At 43.5% G+C, this 21,846-nt stretch overlaps 1 protein-coding gene across 1 annotated transcript in view; it reads right to left on the minus strand.

The window, feature by feature from the left end:
• Window positions 1-21,846, minus strand: part of CDK18 (cyclin dependent kinase 18) — a 149,714-nt gene that overhangs the window by 16,420 nt on the left and 111,448 nt on the right. Inside the window, exons 5-8 of the mRNA XM_040423973.1 lie at window positions 21,070-21,126; window positions 18,187-18,301; window positions 9,617-9,711; window positions 8,847-8,909 (exon numbers count right to left, since the gene is read on the minus strand). Coding sequence (XP_040279907.1) covers window positions 8,847-8,909; window positions 9,617-9,711; window positions 18,187-18,301; window positions 21,070-21,126 — 330 coding nt within the window. The remainder of the gene's footprint in view (window positions 1-8,846; window positions 8,910-9,616; window positions 9,712-18,186; window positions 18,302-21,069; window positions 21,127-21,846) is intronic.

The following is a 21,846-nucleotide window of genomic DNA, read 5'->3' on the forward strand; positions in this document are numbered from 1 at the left end:
TAACTTAGGCGGATCCACCGCAGCTTCTAAATGTAAGACAGCTTCCTAGTTGTCTTACGTTTAGACCATTTTCTATGGCTAAAACAGGCGCAGAAAATGGTAAATGAGACGGGCCTGCCGGCTGGTCCCCTTCCCTGCCCACACAACACCCACTTTTTTAGACCTGGCGTTTTTAGACCTGGAGAAGTTGCAGATTGTGGCACAAAGGACCTTTGCGCTGCAATCTGCGCCAGAAATACACCTAATTCAGGCGTATTTCTGTTTAATAAATGACCCACTTAGTATTCATTTAGAAGAGCAGGGCCAAAATCACAACCTGGAAATGAGAATAAAAGTAATTAAAATATACGTAAGCTATTGTGCTTTACATGGAAAATTGATGGTACGTATTCTTGTGTCTGCTAGCAACAGTCCAAAAAGGGCCTGGTATGCAAAGAAAATAGCCAGCCTTAAAGGGGTTGTCCGAGATATGAAAAAAAATATATAGCACTGTAAATCTGATGGTCAGCAATATATAACTAAGCTAAGGGTACTTTCACACTTGCGGCAGAGAGATCCGGCAAGCAGTTCCGTCGCCGGAACTGCCTGCCGGATCAGGCAAAACGTATGCCAACTGATGGCATTAGTAAGACTGATCAGGATCCTTATCAGTCTTAAAAATGCCTGATCAGTCGAAAAAATGCATTGAAATGCCGGATCCGTCTTTCCGGTGTCATCCGGCAAAACGGATCCGGCATTTTTTTTTTTCGGACGGATCCGGCATTCCGGTATTCTGAATGCCGGATCCAGCACTAATACATTCCTATGGGAAAAAATGCCGGATTCGGCATTCAGGCAAGTCTTCAGTTTTTTTCGCCGGAGATAAAACTGTAGCATGCTACGGTTTTCTCTTTTGCCTGATCATTCAAAATGACTGAACTGAAGACATCCTTATGCATCCTGAACGAATTACTCTCCATTCAGAATGCAATAAAATTGATCAGTTCTTTTCCGGTATAGAGCCCCTGTGACGGAACTCTATGCCGGAAAAGAAAAACGCTAGTGTGAAAGTTAAGCAAGTTTTCAGCAAAAAAAATATCTATTTTCTCATTTCCCTGGTTCTCTTCTGGCCCTTTGTTTACCTGCAATAACAACAATCCTTGCCCCTCCCCCTGCTCTGCAAAGGGAGTGAATAAGTCTGCCCTGAGTGACATGTCTGCCTGCTGGGAGACTCAGCAGCATGTTGTATGTGTAGGACTACAAGTCCCAGCTGTATAATGACACTGCTGATACACACAGGATCTTCCCCCTACCTGTTCTTGTGCAATGCTCTGCAGAACTCCTCTGTCAGCTCCTGTGCCCAGCATTTGTCTCCTCACTGCCTGCAGTAAAGCTTTCAGCCCTAAGTCTGTGCAGCTGAAGGGGTTAAGAATCCAGGGAGAGAGCAGACAGCAGCAGAGGGCAGTGCAGGGGGCATGGCCAGCACAGTGAGGTCTGTGTACAGACACATCTGCTCTCTTAGGCTGGGTTCACACTTGAGCGTTTTACAGCGCGTTCAAACGCGCTGTAAAACGCTCAACACATGAAAACCAATGCTTCCCTATGGCCCTGGTTCTCACTTGAGCGTTTTACAGCGCTGAAAAACGCGCTGTAAAACGCCCTACGCTCAAACAAGTACTTGAGCTTCTTTGGGGCGTTTTGACGCGCGTTTGTGTCCATAGGACATTGCAGTCAATCACACAAACGCGCGTCAAACGCGCGTTTACTATTGCAAAAAACGCTCGTCAAAAACGCGCGTCAAAAACGCGCGATAAACGCGCATATCAAAGACGCTCAGGTCTGAACCCAGCCTTAGGCTTGTGCACGAAACATCATCAGAGCAGGGAGAGAAGATGACATCACAGGTCATGTGACCCTCAGTGAAATCTGAGAAAGGAGCAACTACAGTAAGTGCATTGTAAAGCTGTTACATTTGCCTAGGAAGCAAAAGAAGGCAGCACTCCAGATGATCATGAAAAAAAGTGGACGATTTATTCACTCATTCAGCGACGTTTCAGCTCTCTCTATGGAGCCTTTTTCCAGCTGGAAAAAGGCTCCATAGAGAGAGCTGAAACGTCGCTGAATGAGTGAATAAATCGTCCACTTTTTTTCATGATCATCTGGAGTGCTGCCTTCTTTTGCTTCCTATTCAATTTGGGATCTTGGTCGCAGGTCCCCAGGAGGATTTTTTTGCACCCGTTCAATTTGTGTGCTGCTTTTTTCTTTTTTGCTTGTTACATTTGCCTAGTTAGAAACATACAAAGAACAAAAAAACAACCCCTTTAAAAATGCAAGAACACCATGGCTTAGGCTGGATTCACAAGTCCATGTTTTGTATGTATAATATGTCTGTATTCCTTACGTGTCACAGCCTGACCCAGACTCACAGCATGATAGGGATCTATGATGCTTTGGGTTTGGATCAGTTACACGTGGTAGAACCGTGACATATCAGTGTTGTATGGACGTATTACATATCAGGATTAGGGACGAGCGGATTATCAGTTATGGTCCGTGGTAGCAGAATCCATAACGGGATTCTTAGATAGCCCGAAACTTGTACACCGAACTTGAAAACAGAAGTTTGCTCAGCCCTAGTCAGGAACACACGTGTGAATGTGGCCTAAACAGAGACACAAGGCAATAAATGAGGAAGATTATGGAGATTGCTTAGGTACACCTGGCATTAATAACTGGGCACATCTAAACACTTACAATGGGTAAGAAACTTTGCTGGGCATTTCTCCCTTTGCAATGTCAAGGTTGAAATCTGCAGCAAATTTGAAGCATTTCTGCACCATGTGTTGTTGACTTAGCTTCTGATGACTTTGGCCAGATACGCTGCAGATTTTCTGCTGCGGAAAAGTTATGTGTGCCTGTACCCTAGGGCTAGGGCTACACAGCAACATTTGTCACGTGACTTCTTGTCGCTGAAAAGTCACGCAACATTTTTTATGATAGTCAATGGTGTCGCACTGCGACATGCTGCGATGCGACAGTCGACAGAAAATCCATCCAAGTTGGATTTTTGTGTGATTTTTGTCGCGTCTCAGTCGCAGCATGTCGCAGTGCAAAACCATTGACTATCATTATAAAAAATGCTGCGCGACATGAATGATTTTCCCTTTTTGTCTCGCGACTTATTGTGTCGGGCCGTGTAGCCCTAGCCTTACTGAAGTTTGCATCCTAGGAAAAATAATGCACAATCAGGTATGTTCTACAACTGGACTTCTATTTAAAGTTAACTCTCAGAACGTGGCGGCTGCACGTGGCTTAAAACCACACCCACTTGAGGTGGCTGTGGTTTTCAAACGGATTGTTAATGCGCCCACAGTTTTGCAGTAAAACTACAGTATAACTGGCAAAATCATTCCGGCATGAACTATCTTTTTGAAAACTGTGCCCAAGGCATGCAGCCGTTACATGTGCACAACTCTCAAAAGTCTCAGCTCCTGCAGGAGCCCCAAGTAGGAGTCCTGCAGGAGTCCCAAGTACTGTCCACTGTCTCACAGTTCTGGGATAGTTCACACATGTCCCTCTTTCAACTGTATCTGAACCTTCAGGACAGAGATACAGTTGAATACAATGGAGGAGCAGGTAACAGGTAACCTCTGCCGCCGGTAGTTTGGCGCAGGCAGGTGCCATGCAGTGATGTCATCACTTCTGCTGCACTGAGCTACAATAAGCACAGACAGACCGGAGAAGACCTGCACTGAGAGACTGTCATGGGAATGTGGGCTAGGGAAGTATTCACTTTTAAGGTAATAAGGAGAGATGACAGTGTGTGGGGGCACTTAAGTGGACCTCATACTGTGTGGGGCAATATGTCTGAAGGGTCTCATTTGTGCAGGTCAAAGTATATCAGTAGAATTAAGTCAGAGCTACTAGACTTGTATTTTTTTTCTTGAATATGTTTCACTAGTCATCTGACTGGCTTTCTCAATTATGGCTTGTATAAAAAATTATGTGGCATGAAATACTCGTGCTTCAGTCACGGAGGCAAGATTGATTGCATTTGCATGGCTGAAGCTATCAGAGGCACTTATGGAGGCATCATAATGTCCGGGGGCAATTACACATGATTTTGTCAGGGTTATAGCTGTGGTATAACATGAAAGTGTGTCCTTCTTTGAGTTCTTTCGTAGTTAAGAGCTATGATTACCATGCTTCCAGCAGATGGCACTGTTACTCTACACATAGAGAAGATGTCGTTACGCAGAACTAGGCCTCATGCATACGACTGTGTCCGTATTCTGGTCTGCAAACCATGGAGCTGCAAAATATGGGCACTTTCCGTGTGCAATCAGTGTTTTTCTCATTTCCATTATAAGAAAAGAGTATTCCTGTCCGCAATACGGACAACGATAGGACATGTTCTACAAGTTGCTGAAAGGACACACGGATGCTAGCAACACACAGATGACATTTTTTTTTGCAGACCCATAGAAATGAATGGGTCCATGTGCAATCCGCAAAAAATACGGATCAGGCACGGATACAAAATCCTATTGTGTGCATGAGGCCTAAAGCAGAACTACAGTTGTTGGACTGAAAGGATTTATATAGAAGCTGTGAACAAAATAGTACCCCTGCCGTCCACCAATTCTGGATCTATTCTTAGGCCAACTTTGTGGAAAGCCACTTCACCTATCGCTAGGTTTTTGGAGCGGAGGAGGAAACTGGAGTGCCTCCAGGAAACCCATTAGCAAACTCAATGCAGATGTCCTTGGTCGTATTAAAATAACTTTAAAGTAACTTCTGGCCCTGCTCACAAGGTGGATTTTGCCTTTGAAGTTTCTGCTGCCGTTTTACAACACGAATGCTGCAACCTGCTTGCTGAATGGGGCTAAACATGAGCTAACACCACAGCGGACATGTCCTTTCTCCCTTGCTGTGACGCTCTCCGCTGTGATTGGACAGCGCCACAGCCAATGAGAAGAAACCCCCACTGAGAAAAGCTGATGTCTCCTCCTCCCTGTACCGATGCAATTAATTAGCATCCAGAGCGCCTAAACAGAACGAGGGGCACAGCGGCGCAACGGAGAAGCATATCCTGAAAACAATTAGCGATATGACATCTACTGAACATGGGCTACAGTGTGAGGAAAAGTGTCCCTTGCCCCTTGTTCATTTTACCTCATTGTGCCAATATTGTATGAGAGTGAGCAATAGAAGTCATGCTCGCAAGTTGCTGGTACAAAACCTTTTGTTTCTTTTAGTTCTTTACTTCATTCCAATATAAAATGGTACATCATGAGGAACGCTGAGACAGACATCGTTCACACCTCCTCCCCTCCACGCGACGTTTCGGTAGAACACGCCCCCTTACTTATGCGTGCAGGTAGAGGGGGGAGGTGGCATATATACAAACCATATCCTTTATACAAAATACATAGCCATAAATAACTCTAAAACATGAAAGGGATCAATCATATAAATGCACTAAAGCTACAAATTTCATTTAACCCTTTAAGTATTAAAGACTGCAATTTCACTATCCAAAAGGTCTCCCCTTTGTAACAATCTCCTACTGTTCTCCTCCTCATTGTCTCCACTTTTTACTACCTCCAGAGCCTGCCACCTGAGATCTGATACCTGATGGGACCGATCATAAAAATTTCGGACAACCGTAGTTTCACCTCGTTTTTTCACCTCCACTGTATCCATCTTATTCTCCCTTCTGAGTTCCTTGCTAATGCTGGACTTATGCTCATTGATTCTGATCCTTATAGCCTGAGATGTTTGCCCAATATATATCTTACCACATGGGCATTTCAAGCAGTATATGACGTTATGTGTCTCGCACATTGCAAAATCTTTCATTTGTGTCCTGTCACCGTGTGGGGCGCACTACAGTGTCCCCTTTAATTATGTTTAATCATATTTTATAAATTTTTGAAAGAATAAAATGTACAAAACATCAAGGCGACACCTACACACTAGGCGCTCCTTATCAAGTTATAATAATTCTGAATCATGAAAGAACGACAAGAGTTCACAGAAAAAATATATGATAAATCAGTTTTCATATATCAAGGATTAATCCATAAACCATCTGACATTAGGTCCACGGCTTATAAAGAAAAATAAAGGAGAACGAAGTCACCTTTAATTATAGCACTGCAATTCCCACAGCTCAGGTAGGGGAAAGTACCCCTCCTCTGGGCTGCACGGACACTCTGTCTTTCCATTTTTCTAGGGCGTATGTCACTTCTAATCAGCCTGTTATTCAGAGAGGCGCCTTTTTTATAGGCAAAAAGGGGGTTATTAACAAACATTCTCCCAAATTTTTGATCATGTCTAAGTACCTCCCAATATTTCCGAATTACCTTTTTTAATTCCACATCCAAAAAATGAATGACATTTTCATCATAATCGAAGGAAGCCACTTGGACGATGTGTCCAAAGAACCCACACAGAATACATAACGTGTCTCAAAGGCTTCAATGAGGTAAAATGAACATACGTACATGTCTGCAAGTTTGAAAAAGTGTCGCTGCACCACATTTATTATCCAGCCTGATCCACCGTGATAAATCTGGATCAGGTCTAGACAGCCTGTCTAAGCTTGTATTAGACCTAGCGATCATACAGGCGATTGTCGGGTGGGAAGCGTTCCTTCCCAGCAATCGCCTGCTCGCTAGCGGAGGAGACCACTGCTAATACAGGCAGCGATCTCCTCCACAGCATGAGGGTAAGCAATCGTTACGCCATCGCTCGTCCCCATACTGTGTAGTTGTTTGCCGGCAGCAGATCATGATCTTTTAGCATGCTGAAAGATTACGATTGTCTGATGAACGAGAGTTTGCTCATTAATCGGTGGCAGTATTACACTGCCAGATGAACGCTAAGGAGCATTACTACTAATGCGTCGTGAGCGATCATCTGGCAGAAAATCTGCCAGTGTAATATAGCCTTAGGCCTCATGCACACAATGTATTTTCTTTCCGTGTCCTTTACATTTTTTTTCTGGACCGTATGCGGAAACATTCATTTCAATGGTGTTCACAAAAAAAACCGAATGTACTGTTCAATTAGGGGCCAGCTGCAGTGATGGTCAGTTACCAGTGTTCGCCAGCGAACACATGCGGGCTGCCATCTTTAGTAACGTAGACTCACCCGTCCAGCGATGCACAGGTAAGTCCTGACCTGTGCCTGCGCCGCGAGCCGGTCTGAAATCAAATGCGGTCACCGGGAGCAGGCAGTTCCGAGAACAGCCCGATGAAGGCCCCCAGCGGCTGTTCTCGGAACTGCCTGCTCCCGGTGACTGCATTTGATTTCAGACCAGCTCCTGGCACAGGCACAGGTCAGGGCTTACCTGTGCATCGCCGGACGGGTGAGTCTACCTTACTAAAGGTGGCAGCCCGCATGTGTTCGCTGGCGGACACTGCGAACTGACCGTCACTGGCCAGCTGTTCCGTTCCGCAAAATATGGAATGCACACGGACGTCATCCGTATTTTTTGCGGATCCATTTCGTGTGCATGAGGCCTTATGTTTACGCTGTATTAGGATTAGTAAATCTGCCCCTGTGTGTGTTTTGACCAATGACAACAGTAATAAGGCTTGTGATACAGGATGACCTTCAATGACTGAAGCTTTGAGCACAATCCACAGCATATTATATCTTATCTATTTCATAGAAAACATTTCACCTTGCCAACGGAGTAAAGCAGGGGATCACCACTCTCAGATCTGTAACTAATCTGTTTGCTTATGTAGCTGATAACTGCTTTGGCGCAAATCATGCCGACTCTCATACGAGAAAACACACATTTATTTTACATCTAATTCTGCTGTACAAATTTGCCTGGACAGAACCATCTGCTGGTCAGCTGACGTCACCTCTCAATGTGAGCCCTTACGCCACACTGTAGAGATCATGTACTTAATGGAGTTGTTTTTATATGCCAACGAGAAGTGCAACATTTGTGACGTGTCTTGTTGGATATATACAATACAATTTGGTTTTGGTAGATACTATATCTCCTTATGGAGAGCACCTAAATGGCATGAGGAGTCTTATAGGCCAAGCTCCTCTGGAATTCTAGGACCAGGGTATGCAAATGAGCTCTTACCAAGCTGTGCCTCTAATCCCACCAGATGTAAGGTAGCTATCCTATAAATTAACGTTCGACCTTTTAAATAGCCTTTTAGACATGACTTGGATAATAATTAAGCCAGCATCTCATCTGCAGACAGCTGTTTTGGGGTAATTGCTCTTCTTGTGCTCTCTGCTCTGCACTGATGAGGGGCAATCACCCCAAAACAGCTGTCTGATCATATATGGGTCCATGGTTTGCATTTTGCGGATACAGTCTATCATTTTGCGGAATGGACATATGGATGCAGAAAGTACATGGATGATCTGTGTGCTTTCCGCATCCGTATGTCCATTCCACAAAGGGGTAGAACATGTCCTATACTGGTCCACAAATGCGGACCACAGACCCACTGAAGTCAATGGGTCCGCAAAAAATGCAGATGCAAAACAAACTGCTTCTGTATTTTGTTGATCCATGATTTGCGGACGGCATACAGTTGTGTGCATGAGGCCTTAACCAGGAATGGAGCCTACAGAGAATGTGTTTCTGATCTGCTCCTGCTTTTCTCATACAAGTATTAATGGCCTTGGAGAAGAAACCAAACTGTTGGAACGGATGGCACTTCACAAGGCAAATGGAGCATTCTGTTAATAAAGTTTACTTTTTTTAATGTAATATAACCACTTTTCCGAAGAAACCCAATTCTTGCATTAGAGGAGATTGTAATCATTAAACATGCCACTCTTAGTATTATATAGACACCAGTTCCACTTCATTGTCTCACCTTGACATTGTGCATGCACATCAGATTGCCGCAGTTGTCCAGGTACTGCTTTAGATCACTATCCTGTTAATGGCAAAAAACACGGGGTCATGGAAAGCAATAGGTACATATAAACTTTCACCTTAATGGGCTTGTCTAGTTTTTTTAACTGTCAGCAGCGGCCTTTTGTACCTGATTAAAGAAAATATACTCCCCTGCTCCCAGCTGCTCTGTTCCAGCTCTTTTTATTAGCCTTCTGATCCCCATCCTGTAAACTTCTGGATGGATGGGGTCAGATACGCCACTGCAGCAAATCAGTGGTCTCAGTGGTAATGTGCCACTCGGGGGACACATCATTGCTGAGGCCACTCCCTGGCTGCAGTGGTGGGACATGACCCAACCCATCCAGAAGTTTATAAGGAAAGGAACTGGAATACCAGTGAAGGGAGCCAGGAAGCTGGAACAGAGTGGAAGGGAGCAGGTCAGTGGATTTTTCAACAGGTGCAACGTGATACTACTGGCACTTAAAAAATGTAAAAAATGTGGACAAGCTTCCTCTGCGGGATTGGGGACAAAGTGCGCGATATGTGCACGCTTCTTTCTCCTCGTTCTAGCAATCGAAAACCTTTGATAGAGAGACAAAAATGGGGCAGCGTTGTGGGCATGGTGGGACTCTGGAGAGTTGAGTGCGTTTTTTTATTTTATTTATTTTTTGTTTTATGGGGCACAGATTAGCACTATGGGGGTTGTCAGCTCCGAAGCCTTTAATCATATGAATGCATTTTACTTACCAGGTATTCAAAGACCAACGTTAGAGAATATTCTGTGTGGATGATGTCATGTAGTGTTACAATATTAGCATGTTTCAGATTCTTCAGAAGGGATACTAGAAGACAAAAGTGATGTAGGGTACAGAGTGTTAAAAGAGCATTATACTTAAAGCTTCCCATTTGTGTAACAAAGGCTAATTCATATGTGAAGGCCCCTTTACACTGCTGAATTGAGCAGGCAATTTTCAGCAATTGTCTGCTCATCAGTGAAAGTGACCACTGCCTTTACAGGTAGCGATCTCCTCCACAGTATGGAAAAGAGTGATCACTAATGCCATCGCATGTCCCCATACAGAACCATTGTTTGCATGGCAGCAGAGTGCTGTTTAGATGGCACGATCTGCTGTCGGCAAACAATGCTTTAGGTGACTGCACCAACGATCCTATTATCCAATGAACGAGCGTTTTGCTCGTTCATCGGGTAATCAGCGGTATCTTTCCTCCAGCAGATCATAGCTAATGAGCATTTCTACGAACGTTTGTTAGCAATTATCTGCCTCATGCTCGGGCAGTGTAAAGGGGTCTTATGACTTTCTCTGAGAATGAACAGTTGTCCTATTCACAAAACAAGAGAGACCAAAGTCTATGGGAGTAGCGCAAAACAGTCGAACAGGCTCACTTGGCTGTTTCTGGTACTCTGGAAGAGTTCAACAAAGAAAGGCTACCTCTTTATTTAGTCTCCTTCTGGATGTGGTCACAGCTGAATAAATGAGCTTCTCGAACAGGGGTCATGGGATCCTTATTCTCTGAGAACTGTGAATTTCAGGGGGACTCTGACCTGTCAGATATTCATAGCACATCATGTGGGTAAGACATAAATGACTGACCCGGGAAAAAAACTATTTAAAGGGGTTGTCCGGGTTCAGAGCTGAACCCGGACATACCTCCATTTTCACCCAGGCAGCCCCCCTGACATGATGTCACTGAACACTCAGATCCGCCCGGCAGTGTGTTATTGTAAACAAAAGAGCCCTAGATCGCGCAGGGCACGGGAGCGCATTGGAGCATGAGATGCTCCGATGCCAACATCAGGGGTGCTGCCTGGGTGAAAATAAGGGTATGTCCGGGTTCAGCTCTGAACCCAGACAACCCCTTTAAGGTTATGTTCACCTGGGGCTTACCGTATTTTTCAGACTAAGATGCACTTTTCCCCCAAAGGTGGGGGAAAGATGGCAGTGCGTCCTATAATCCGAATGCTAATGCCCACTTCCATTATGGAAGTGGTCATCAACATGCAGAAGGCCCGGGGACCAATGAGGGAACTGCTGCATGGCTGTACTCACCCTCCTTATCTTCTTCCGTGCTCCACTCTGCACTGTGTCCTGACTGCGTACAGAGTCAGGACGTATGCATATAGGCTCGCACTATGCAACGTCAGTTCACAGTGCAGTGTTGGCCAGAAGAAGACCAGGGAGCAATGAGTGGTTCTGCACAGTAGCAGCTCTGCATGGAGCAGGCGAGGTAAGTATTATTTTTTTTATGTCTGATCTGAGGTCTGATGGGGGTCCGATCTGAGGTCTGATTGGGGTCCTATCTGAGGTCTGATGTGAGGCTTATGGGGGTCTGATGTGAGGCTCATGGGGGTCTGATGTGAGGCTCATGGGGGTCTGATCTGAGACTCATGGAGGTAGGGGGAGGGTGTCTGATGGGGGTCTGATCTGAGGCTGATGGTTGGGAGGTATGATTTGAAGCTGATGGAATTTGGGGGTCTGATGAGACCCTGATCTGAGGTCTAATGGAGCTTGGGGGTCTGATCTGATGTCTGATGAAAAATATTTTTTTCCTTTTTTCCTAAATTCTAGGTACGTCTTATAGTCCGTAAAATACAGTATATATGGTAGCAGTAAAGTAGATGATATTTTTTAAGGAATCTCATGCACACTGCATGTCTTTAAAGTCTGCAAATCTGCATGTTAATTTATGCTGTGGATATCACAGATTTTTACCTTTGGGTGAAATCCACACCAAATCCACAGCAGCTACATGCAGATTTTGTGCGGACTCAAAGCTTATTTTCCATCTTGTGTGGATGTCAATAAAATAAAAAGAAAAGGGAAAAAATAAATTTGTCCTTCTTTGAGAAGTTACAGGTTTGGTTCAGTCACACACCATGCTTAATGCATCTGCTCAACCGGAAACCCTATTGTACAACTTATATCAAAATCAACATATAATTTAGGAATACATTTATAAATGCATTGGAATTCTTATTTTACACTTGCCCCTTATTACATGTATTATGTAGCCCAGAGATATACTTGATTGCGACCAGATGACAGGTTTGTTGATAGACTTATTAGCTTAGCTATGTTCCTCCAGGGCTATGATTTATACTACTTTGTGAGAGTTCTTTCTACACCAGGTCATTTTAACCTGTAAAGAGTTTAATGCAAAGCACCAGAGGAAGCTCTGCACAGAAGCTGAACAAGCAGAGCATGCAAGAACATTTGAGCTTAGTATTCAGTAGAATTTTGAATGCAGCTTTATTCGAGAATGGCCCATTTTATGTACACTGCATGTACAGTATATGTAAGCTGTAAAGTAAGGTTTAGCTGTAAGTAAACCTAACAAAGCCCACCCTATAATCGAGGTAATGTAATATATCTAAATACATTTAGAACTGTGATACAATGTCACACATTTTAGGAGTGCTGCATATCTGAAAGACATACAGTGTATCTATTGCTTCAAATGGTCCTGTTGCTATAGAATATGTCATAGAGGAAGTCCAAAGAAACAGCAATAAAAGTTTCTGAAAAATAGTAGTCCTATTCGATGCCACCACAATACAAAAAATAAAAGCCTTCTATTTAAAGGAAATCTGAGGCACGCCTCTCCTGGGCCGAGACTCCACGCCCCGCTACGTCACTGACTGGAGGTAACGCCGCTCACACTTGCCTTCAGGTTTGCAGAGAAATCTCGCGCAGGCGCATGCCCAGTGACACATTTGAGGCTGACATGAAGCACGCAGGCAGTCTTCGGTACTGCACAAGCGCAAGATTTCTCTGCGAACCTGAAGGCAAGTGTGGGCACCGTTACCTCTCATAAGTGATGTAGCTAGGGGAGGGTAGGCAACGGCGCTGATGGGGGCCCAGGAGAGGGCACTGGATGGGGGCGTTCCTGGGAACCATTGAAAGAAAAGAACGCCCCTCTGGGCACCTTACTGTCTAATTTGCATATCATACAAAGATGATTTTCACAATATAGAAAACAAGAAAAGCCAAATGGAAGGTACATCAGAGAAGGAGATGTTATTTTCTGCATGGGAATAGTTTTACTTTATTAGTGATAATCCATGTGACAGATTTCTTTTAAAGGACATATTTTCAGGGAAATGTTCTTGAAAGGAAATCAGTCACCACGATTCTGGACTATTACCTGACATAATATATGAGTAGTACTGCAGATAAGGATTTTTTGTTTTCCTACTGTCCCCAGTAAGCTCTCAAAGTTGCACTGAAATACACGGTCCCGACTGCTCTGCCATGCTAACATAATGCAGAGGACTCCTGTACATATGCACAGCAGTCCCGACAATATATTTTGCACAGCTGACAGCGGGGGAACAGGAGGAAGTAAGAAAATAAAAAAATAGTGATCTGGACTCCTTATCTGCAGTACTGAAGATAATAGTCCAAGATCCTGGTGTCAGATTCCCTTTAAGGGATGATCTGTACGTGATAGCAACTATCAGTGTCACAGGGAGCCGGAGGTGCACTCTCCCTTCTCAGCGCCGCCAGCATTCCGCGCGCATAGTGGAGCGAGGACGCGGTCAGCGTCCTCGTCTCTATGGGGCCAGGGGGGGGTCGAGGATCCGGCCGCACATGCCTCCTAGGCGTGGCCGGCGTCCTCCGTTGCTTAGACAACAAGCAGAAGGAGAGCTGAGCGCCGATAATGATGATCAGCGCTCGGCTATGTTGGGCTGTGTTATGCGAGTCACGTGACGCTGGTCACTTCATGTGACTCACCAGTCTGGGCTATTTAACCCCTTAAGGACACAGCCTTTTTACACCTTAGGACCAGGCCATTTTTTGAAAATCTGACCAGAGTCCCTTTAAGTGCTGATAACTTTAAAACGGTTTGACTTATCCAGGCCGTTCTGAGATTGTTTTTTCGTCACATATTGTACTTTATGACACTGGTAAAATGGAGTCAAAAAAAAAAATTTTTTTTGCACCAAAAAATACCTAATTTAACAAAAATTTGAAAAAAATTAGCAAATTTCAAAGTTTCAGTTTCTCTACTTCTGTAATACATAGTAATACCCCCAAAAATTGTGATGACTTTACATTCCCCATATGTCTACTTCATGTTTGAATTGTTTTGGGAATGATATTTTATTTTTTGGGGATGTTATAAGGCTTAGAAGTTTAGAAGCAAATCTTGAAATTTTTCCGAAATTTACAAAAACTCAATTTCTAGGGACCAGTTCAGGTCTCAAGTCACTTTGCGAGGCTTACATTATAGAAACCACCCAAAAATGACCCCATCTAAGAAACTACACCCCTCAAGGTATTCAAAACTGATTTTGCATACGTTGTTAACCCTTTAGGTGTTGCACAAGAGTTATTGGCAAATAGGGAGGAAATTTGAGAATTTCATTTTTTTGTCTAATTTTTCATTTTAACCCATTTTTTCCACTAACAAACCAAGGGTTAACAGCCAAACAAGACTGTATCTTTATTGCCCTGACTCTGCCATTTACAGAAACACCCAATATGTGGCCGTAAACTACTGTACGGCCACACAGCGGGGCGTAGAGTGAAAGGTGCGCCGTTTGGTTTTTGGAAGGCTGATTTTTATGGACTGGTTTATTTACACCATGTCCCATTTGAAGCCCCCTGATGCACCCCTAGAGGAGAAACTCCCTAAAAGTGACCCCATCTAAGAAACTACACCCCTCAAGGTATTCAAAACTGATTTTACATACGTCGTTAACCCTTTAGGTGTTGCACAAGAGTTATTGGCAAATGGCGATGAAATTTGAGAATTTCATTTTTTTGCCTAATTTTCCATTTTAACCCATTTTTTCCACTAACAAAGCAAGGGTTAACAGCCAAACAAGACTGTATCTTTATTGCCCTGACTCTGCTGTTTACAGAAACACCCCATATGTGGCCGTAAACTACTGTACGGGCACACAGCGGGGCGTAGAGTGAAAGGTGCGCCGTTTGGTTTTTGGAGGGCTGATTTTGCTGGACTGTTTTTTTGGCACCATGTCCCATTTGAAGCCCCCCTGATGCACCCCTAGAGTAGAAACTCCATAAAAGTGACCCCATCTAAGAAACTACACCCCTCAAGGTATTCAAAACTGATTTTACAAACTTTGTTAACCCTTTAGGTGTTGCACAAGATTTAATGGAAAATAGAGATACAATTTCAAAATTTCACTTTTTTGGCAGATTTTCCATTTTAATATTTTTTTTCCAGTTACAAAGCAAGGGTTAACAGCCAAACAAAACTCATTATTTATGGCCCTAATTCTGTAGTTTACAGAAACACCCCATATGTGGTCGTAAACAGCTGTACGGGCACATGGCAGGGCGCAGAAGGAAAGGAACACCATATGGTTTCTGGAAGGCATATTTTGCTGGACTGGTTTTTTTGACACCATGTCCCATTTGAAGCCCCCCTGATGCACCCCTAGAGTAGAAACTCCAAAAAAGTGACCCCATTTTAGAAACTACGGGATAGGGTGGCAGTTTTGTTGGTACTAGTTTAGGGTACATATGATTTTTGGTTGCTCTATATTACACTTTTTGTGCGGCAAGGTAACAAGAAATAGCTTTTTTGGCACCGTTTTTTTTTTGTTATTTACAACATTCATCTGACAGGTTAGATCATGTGGTAATTTTATAGAGCAGGTTGTCACGGACGCGGAGATACCTAATATGTATACAATTTTTTTTATTTATGTAAGTTTTACACAATGATTTCATTTTTAAAACCAAAAAAATGTTTTAGTGTCTCCATAGTCTAAGAGCCATAGTTTTTTCAGTTTTTGGGCGATTATCTTAAGTAGGGTCTCATTTTTTGCGGGATGAGATGACGGTTTGATTGGCATCTATTTTGGGGTGCATATGACTTTTTGATTGCTTGCTATTACACTTTTTGTGACGTAAGATGACAAAAAATGGCTTTTTTTACACCGTTTTTATTTTTATTTTTTTACGGTGGTCATCTGAGGGGTTAGATCATGTGATATTTTTATAGAGCCGGGCGATACGGATGCGGCGATACCTAATATGTATACTTTTTTTTTATTTATGTAAGTTTTACACAATGATTTCATTTTTGAAACAAAAAAAATCATGTTTTAGTGTTTCCATAGTCTAAGAGCCATAGTTTTTTCAGTTTTTGGGCGATTATCTTGGGTAGGGTATGATTTTTGCGGGATGAGATGACAGTTTGATTGTTACAATTTTGGCGTACATGCGACTTTTTTGATCACTTTTATTACCTTTTTTGGGAAGTAAGGTGGGCAAAATTTCAATTTCATCATAGTTTTTTATTTTTTATTTTTATGGTGTTCACCGTTCGGGTAAAGTAACATGACCGTTTTATAGATCAGGTCGTTACGGACGCGGCGATACCAAACATGTGTAGGGAATTTTATTTTTTTCATTTTTTATCAGTGATAAATGTGTTTTTTGATTTTTACTTTTTTTTCACTTTTATTCACTTTTTTTTGACCCAGACCCACTTGGTTCTTGAAGATCCAGTGGGTCTGATGTCTGAATAATACAGTACAGTACAATATATATTGTTCTGTACTGTATTTTACTTACACTGAACAGATCTATGCCATTCAGCACAGATCTGTTCAGCACCATGGACAGCAGGACGCCTGAGAGGCGTCCTGTTGCCATGGGAACCTTCCCCGTCTGCTCAGTACTGCTCAGAACTTCGCAGACGGGGAAGGGTAAGAAGGGGATCTCTCGGGGGGCTCTCTGGGGGCTCTCTCCCTCCCCATCGGGGGGCTGCAAAGGCACAGCAGCCCCCCGATGGGAGAGGGAGGGAGCTCCCTGCGCTGTTAACCTTTTCCATACAGCGGTCCGTACGGACCGCTGTATGGAAAGGGTTAAACGGCTGACATCGCATCGCAGATGTCAGCCGTTTATACCAGGGTGCCAGCAATGTGCTGGCACCCTGGTATCCCCACTAGACACCAACGATTATACAAGGGGAGGCGGGCGGGGGATCGCGATCCCGCCTGCCGCACCGCCCGCCTCCCGCACCGCCCACACCGCCCGCAACCCTCCCCCTGCACCTCCCGCCACCATAAAAATCATTCGGGGGTGCAGGGGGGGGTAAATAAAACTTTTTTTTTGGCATATAAAGTTTCTGATCCCTGCGGTCAGGGACTGCGGGGACCAGAAACTTCAGAAATCGCAGCAAACCGCAGGTCTGAATTGACCTGCGGTTTGCCGCGATCGCCGACATGGGGGGGTCACGGGACCCCCCCGCGCATTTAGCCTAGGTGCCTGCTCAATGATTTGAGCAGGCACCGGGTTCCGATCACTGCCAGCCGCACGGCAGTGATCGAAAATACACAGGGCGTACATGTACGCCCTGTGTCCTTAAGTACCAGGGCACAAGGGCGTACCTGTACGCCCTATGTCCTTAAGAGGTTAAACAGGCAGCCTGCTGGACACAGGTTGCTTGTGATTGGTCTTTCTACCTTCACCAGCGTTCCTAATTACCTTTCTATTGTGTTTGGACCTCGGCTTTGTTTCTGACCTAGACCTTGCTACCTCCTTGGAATTGACGTGACCTCTCGGTTTGTTTTGACCTTGCTATTGTGTTTTTCCCTTGTGTACCTGTGTGACCTCCTGGCTTTGACCTTTGCTTGCCTGACTCTGTTACGTATTACTTTAGCACCCTTCAGGCCCCTGCAGGTATCTAAGCTGGGGACCGCCGCCAAGTTGGATGCCGTCAGTTAGGACGGGCCGTGCAAGTAGGTAGGGACAGAGGTGCGGGTGGAGATCAGGGCTGCACTCTTCCCTCCCTACGTGACAATCAGATTTCAAACTTACCCCTGAAGTGATATTTTTTATTTTTACAATATGTATTGTCATGTAGAAGCAAATGGAAATCCAGCATTTCGAACAAAAGTCCTTACTCATAGCACTTTATCTTTAAGGCCCTATTACACTGGCCCATAGAGTGAAAGATAATTGGGAATGACCGTTCATATGAAATGTTCATTCACAATCATTGTCTGTTTGTTAGCTGGTTTTACATGCAGCAATCATCGCTGCTGTAGGGGGATGAATCGTTGCTGCGATCATTTGTTCCTTTCCTTCCTTACAGTTTCATTATTTACGGGCAGCACATGAATATTTATGCACACGATGTGCTGCCCTTGGACAGTGATATTTTGATCGAATCTTTTCGCAAATGAGCGTTTGCTTGTCTGTCAGCTGATGCGCAGCACACTGACATGTGCCAATTATCAGGAATAAGCGTTTGTAGGAAAATTTTTCTTGATAATTGGTCATTGGCCCTATCTAATTCATCACATACAGTACCTTCTCTGATTGCTGTGCATGGTGCACCCTCTTCATGCTCCAGTCTGATTTCCTTTAGGGCCACTAAATTCTCTGTGAGCTTGCTTCGTCCCTTAAACACAGTGGCATATGTACCCTAAAGCAGAGGTGACAAGACAGAAGTGCTGCTGTAATGCAAATGTGGTAGTCAATGGAACAGTGCAAGGACTGAATAAAATAATGGGGGGAAATCTACAAAATATTCAGTGAATAGAAGACCATAAAAATCTCTCACCCCAAGACCATTACTTTAACTTGCTGTCCAAAAGCATTACCTGTCTTTTTGGCAATAGCAACCAATCACAGCACAACTTTCATTCCATATACTTAAAAAAAATAAGCTGTGCTGTGATTGGCTGCTATGGGCACAAAGACAGTTATTCTTTCAGACAGCTTTCATAAATCTGCCCTATTAAAGGGGTATTCCCATCTCAGACAATGGGGGCATACCGCTGGGACCTGCACCTACAACGAGAATGGAGCTGCGAGAGCTGTGGCTGGAGGACCCCGGATTTCCTGGGGTCAATCCACCACTAAGCGCTGCTCCCATAGAAGTGAATGGGAGCACACGCACGGCCCCTGCTCCCATTCATTTCTATGGGGCAGATGGAAATAGCCGAGCTGGCTCGGCTATTTTCGGCGGCTCCATAGAAATGAATAGAGGGCGGCTGCGCATGCGCCCTCCGTTCATTTCCCCGCTGCGTTCCCACCGCTGGGACCCGCACCTATCAGACAATGGGGGCATATCCTAGCGATATGCCCCCATTGTCTGAGATGGGACAACCCCTTTAACTATATTTACTGTGCAAGTCACTGACACGGTGACAGGCAGATATACTGAATGTCACCTCTGCAGCCAATCACTCTCCTCAGCATTATACCGTTGTGGGCAGTGATTGGCTGCAGCGGTCAAGTGCCATATACTGGCATATCCCCACTGCAGTTTGTAAAGAAGCAGCATCAAGGAGGACTTGACTAATGCCACAGAAGACAACACTAAGCAAAGGGGTACTTTAAATATAGGATTATTTTTTATATCAGGTAGTACCGGAAATGAGAATACAGGACAACTGTTAGAAATTTAAAGGGACCCCACCATCAAATTTTTTTGATGTTACTAAAAGCCTAAGTGTGAATATTCAATGTAATTTTTTGTTCGCAAAAAAAGATGGTGAATGCTTTTCTGGATATATTTTTTAAAATCACTCCATATATTCTACTTCCTGACCTGGCTCTTAACTTCCTCTTTTGTTTGAACTTTTAGCACAGCAAACTGCCTCACTTGACTTTCTCAGTCAGACCATTCACTGCGGCCAAAGAGGGAAGAGGGATGGGTGACTCAGTTAGAGCATCACATATTACACTGATAAGCGCAATGCTCTTCTATGGCATCTTTATCTAGGCCTATCAAGAGAACAATAGAGCTATCATACTGTTATCCTAATTCTACACTTACTATTATACTTACTATACCACCAAGAGGCTGTTCCGACATAGAAAGCTGTACGCAGCGGTATTTATCCGGCCTATTCTTGGCATATTTTCTGGGTAGCTGCTGGATCTCCGTCGGACCCCATCATAGTTAATGGGGCCAGCAGGCATTCAGGCAGTGTCCGATCTGTGAATGCTAGTGTGAAGCTAGCCTAACAATGGGCTACCTTTCTATATAGCAGTTTTAACTCTCTGTGCTGACTGATACAAATGGAAATATTTTTTATTTAATCTTCAGGGGTACAGTACCCCTGAAATTAAAAAGTAAAACAGCCAAAACTTCTTAAAAAATAGTTTCTGTGAATATTGAGCTTAAAAATACCCCTTTCTGAAGTCTGCTTCTTATTTGCAGATTGCACACTGCTATAACAAGCAGTGCACTGCTGTCTTATATCTAAGAAAAATCAGGAAATGTGAAATGATCCTAGTTGCCTGGTTAAAGTGTAACTGTCATATTTTCTTTTATTTGCTAGTTTATTACAGCTAGGCATGTATACCTCAGTTAGTCTGTCAATGATTGCCAAAAGATCTGCTATTACCTTATAATAACAGCTTTCATTAATGTCGCCTGTCCCTTTCCACTGCTCCCTTAAAAGACTGCTGCTATGGCTTGTCTGTCTTCCCTTTAGTATAAACAGAAGAAAGAGGCACTGCATGCCTGCATCAGGCTTCAGAGTGAGGAGGTGTGTCTCTCAGTAATCCAATCTGATTGGCTAGCAGGACTTTGGGTTTTGGCCTCAGAGAACTGGCAGAGGAGACATCTTGAGAAGGTCCTCATTTTGTAGGGGTTAAAACTGTCGTAACTAAGGAAAAAACTCAAGGAAAACAGTGGTATGTGAAGAAATTAAAGATTGCTTTATGCATAATGCTGCTGCAGCAGTAACATAAGCTAAAATAGATTTTTTTGATGAAAACATGACCGTTCCACTCACAGTTCCTCATCATCAATAACAAAAAGTTTGTGGGAAAGTATTTCAAAGCTGAAGATAGTTTTAAATATAAAAGCCTTTACTCCTGTAAAGTGATCGCCTTCCACTTTACTGCATGTGAATATCTAAAATGAAATGGAAGACATAATCACATCTTCACTAAGACGGGAGAAATATTGGCAATTCTGTTCATTACCTAACCAGCTTGGGTCGATATTTTTGTTCTTCTTTGTTACCACAAAAGATTAATGTTGCTAGAAGTTTCATCCTTCACAATGTCAGCAAGACAGACAAAGCAAATCTATACCTATGTGCGCTAAACATCTGCAGAGAACTGATCTATTTCTGCATTAGGAGTAGACCTAAAACGACGTGCCTTCTAATATTGAATTATGCTAAAAGGGCGGATAATCAGAAGTGAATAAAAATAGGCATTTGTTCTTACCTCTCCCAGTTTATCCAACTTCACGTACGTTTCCAGTTTTCCAAATCCAATATCTGACTGTAAGCAACATGCAGATTAGTATACATTCTGATTATCAACATCCAAAGTTACATTATGTTGGCCTTATCACAGCAGAATGTTAGTTTAGTTCTATAAAAAATAATTATGGGCCAACTGCAGGGATATTGTTAATTTTTTTTTTAAAAACCCTTAAACTTACCTTCCCAGGTCGCCTCTGATCTAGCGCTGCCGCCTGATCCCCTCCGGCTGCAGCTGCTATATACCGATGAGGCCAGTGATTAGGTTATATATGGGACATCACTGCTTCAGCCTGGCAGAGTGGACCAAGCAGTGCTGCTGGATCGGCAGAGGCTCAAGAATGTAATTTACATTTTTTTCTTTAATTATTTTAACAATGTCCCTGCAGGTGGCCCATAAAAAAATAAGCTCGGAAAAACTTCTTTAATATACAATATCATGTAATGGTCTGGACAAATTAACACTCAGTTTTTCCTACGTAACGTCTATTTATGTAGAAATAATTTCCTGAAATCTAGTGGTCATGCAGTGTACATAACGAGCAGGAAAAAAAAATTCAATTTTTCAGCCTGCAATAAAACTGAATGTTAATGGCAGAATGACAGGTATATTGTGCTGCGTGACCAAGATAAGCAGCTTCACACAATTAGCAAGGGGAAGAGTTTAGACAGCTTAGGCTACATCCACATCTGCGGTTATAATTCCAGCCTCCTGTTCCGTCATAGGAACAGAAGCTGG

The sequence above is a fragment of the Bufo bufo genome, chromosome 3 (assembly GCF_905171765.1).
Source record: "Bufo bufo chromosome 3, aBufBuf1.1, whole genome shotgun sequence".
In the NCBI taxonomy this organism is placed as follows: domain Eukaryota; kingdom Metazoa; phylum Chordata; class Amphibia; order Anura; family Bufonidae; genus Bufo; species Bufo bufo.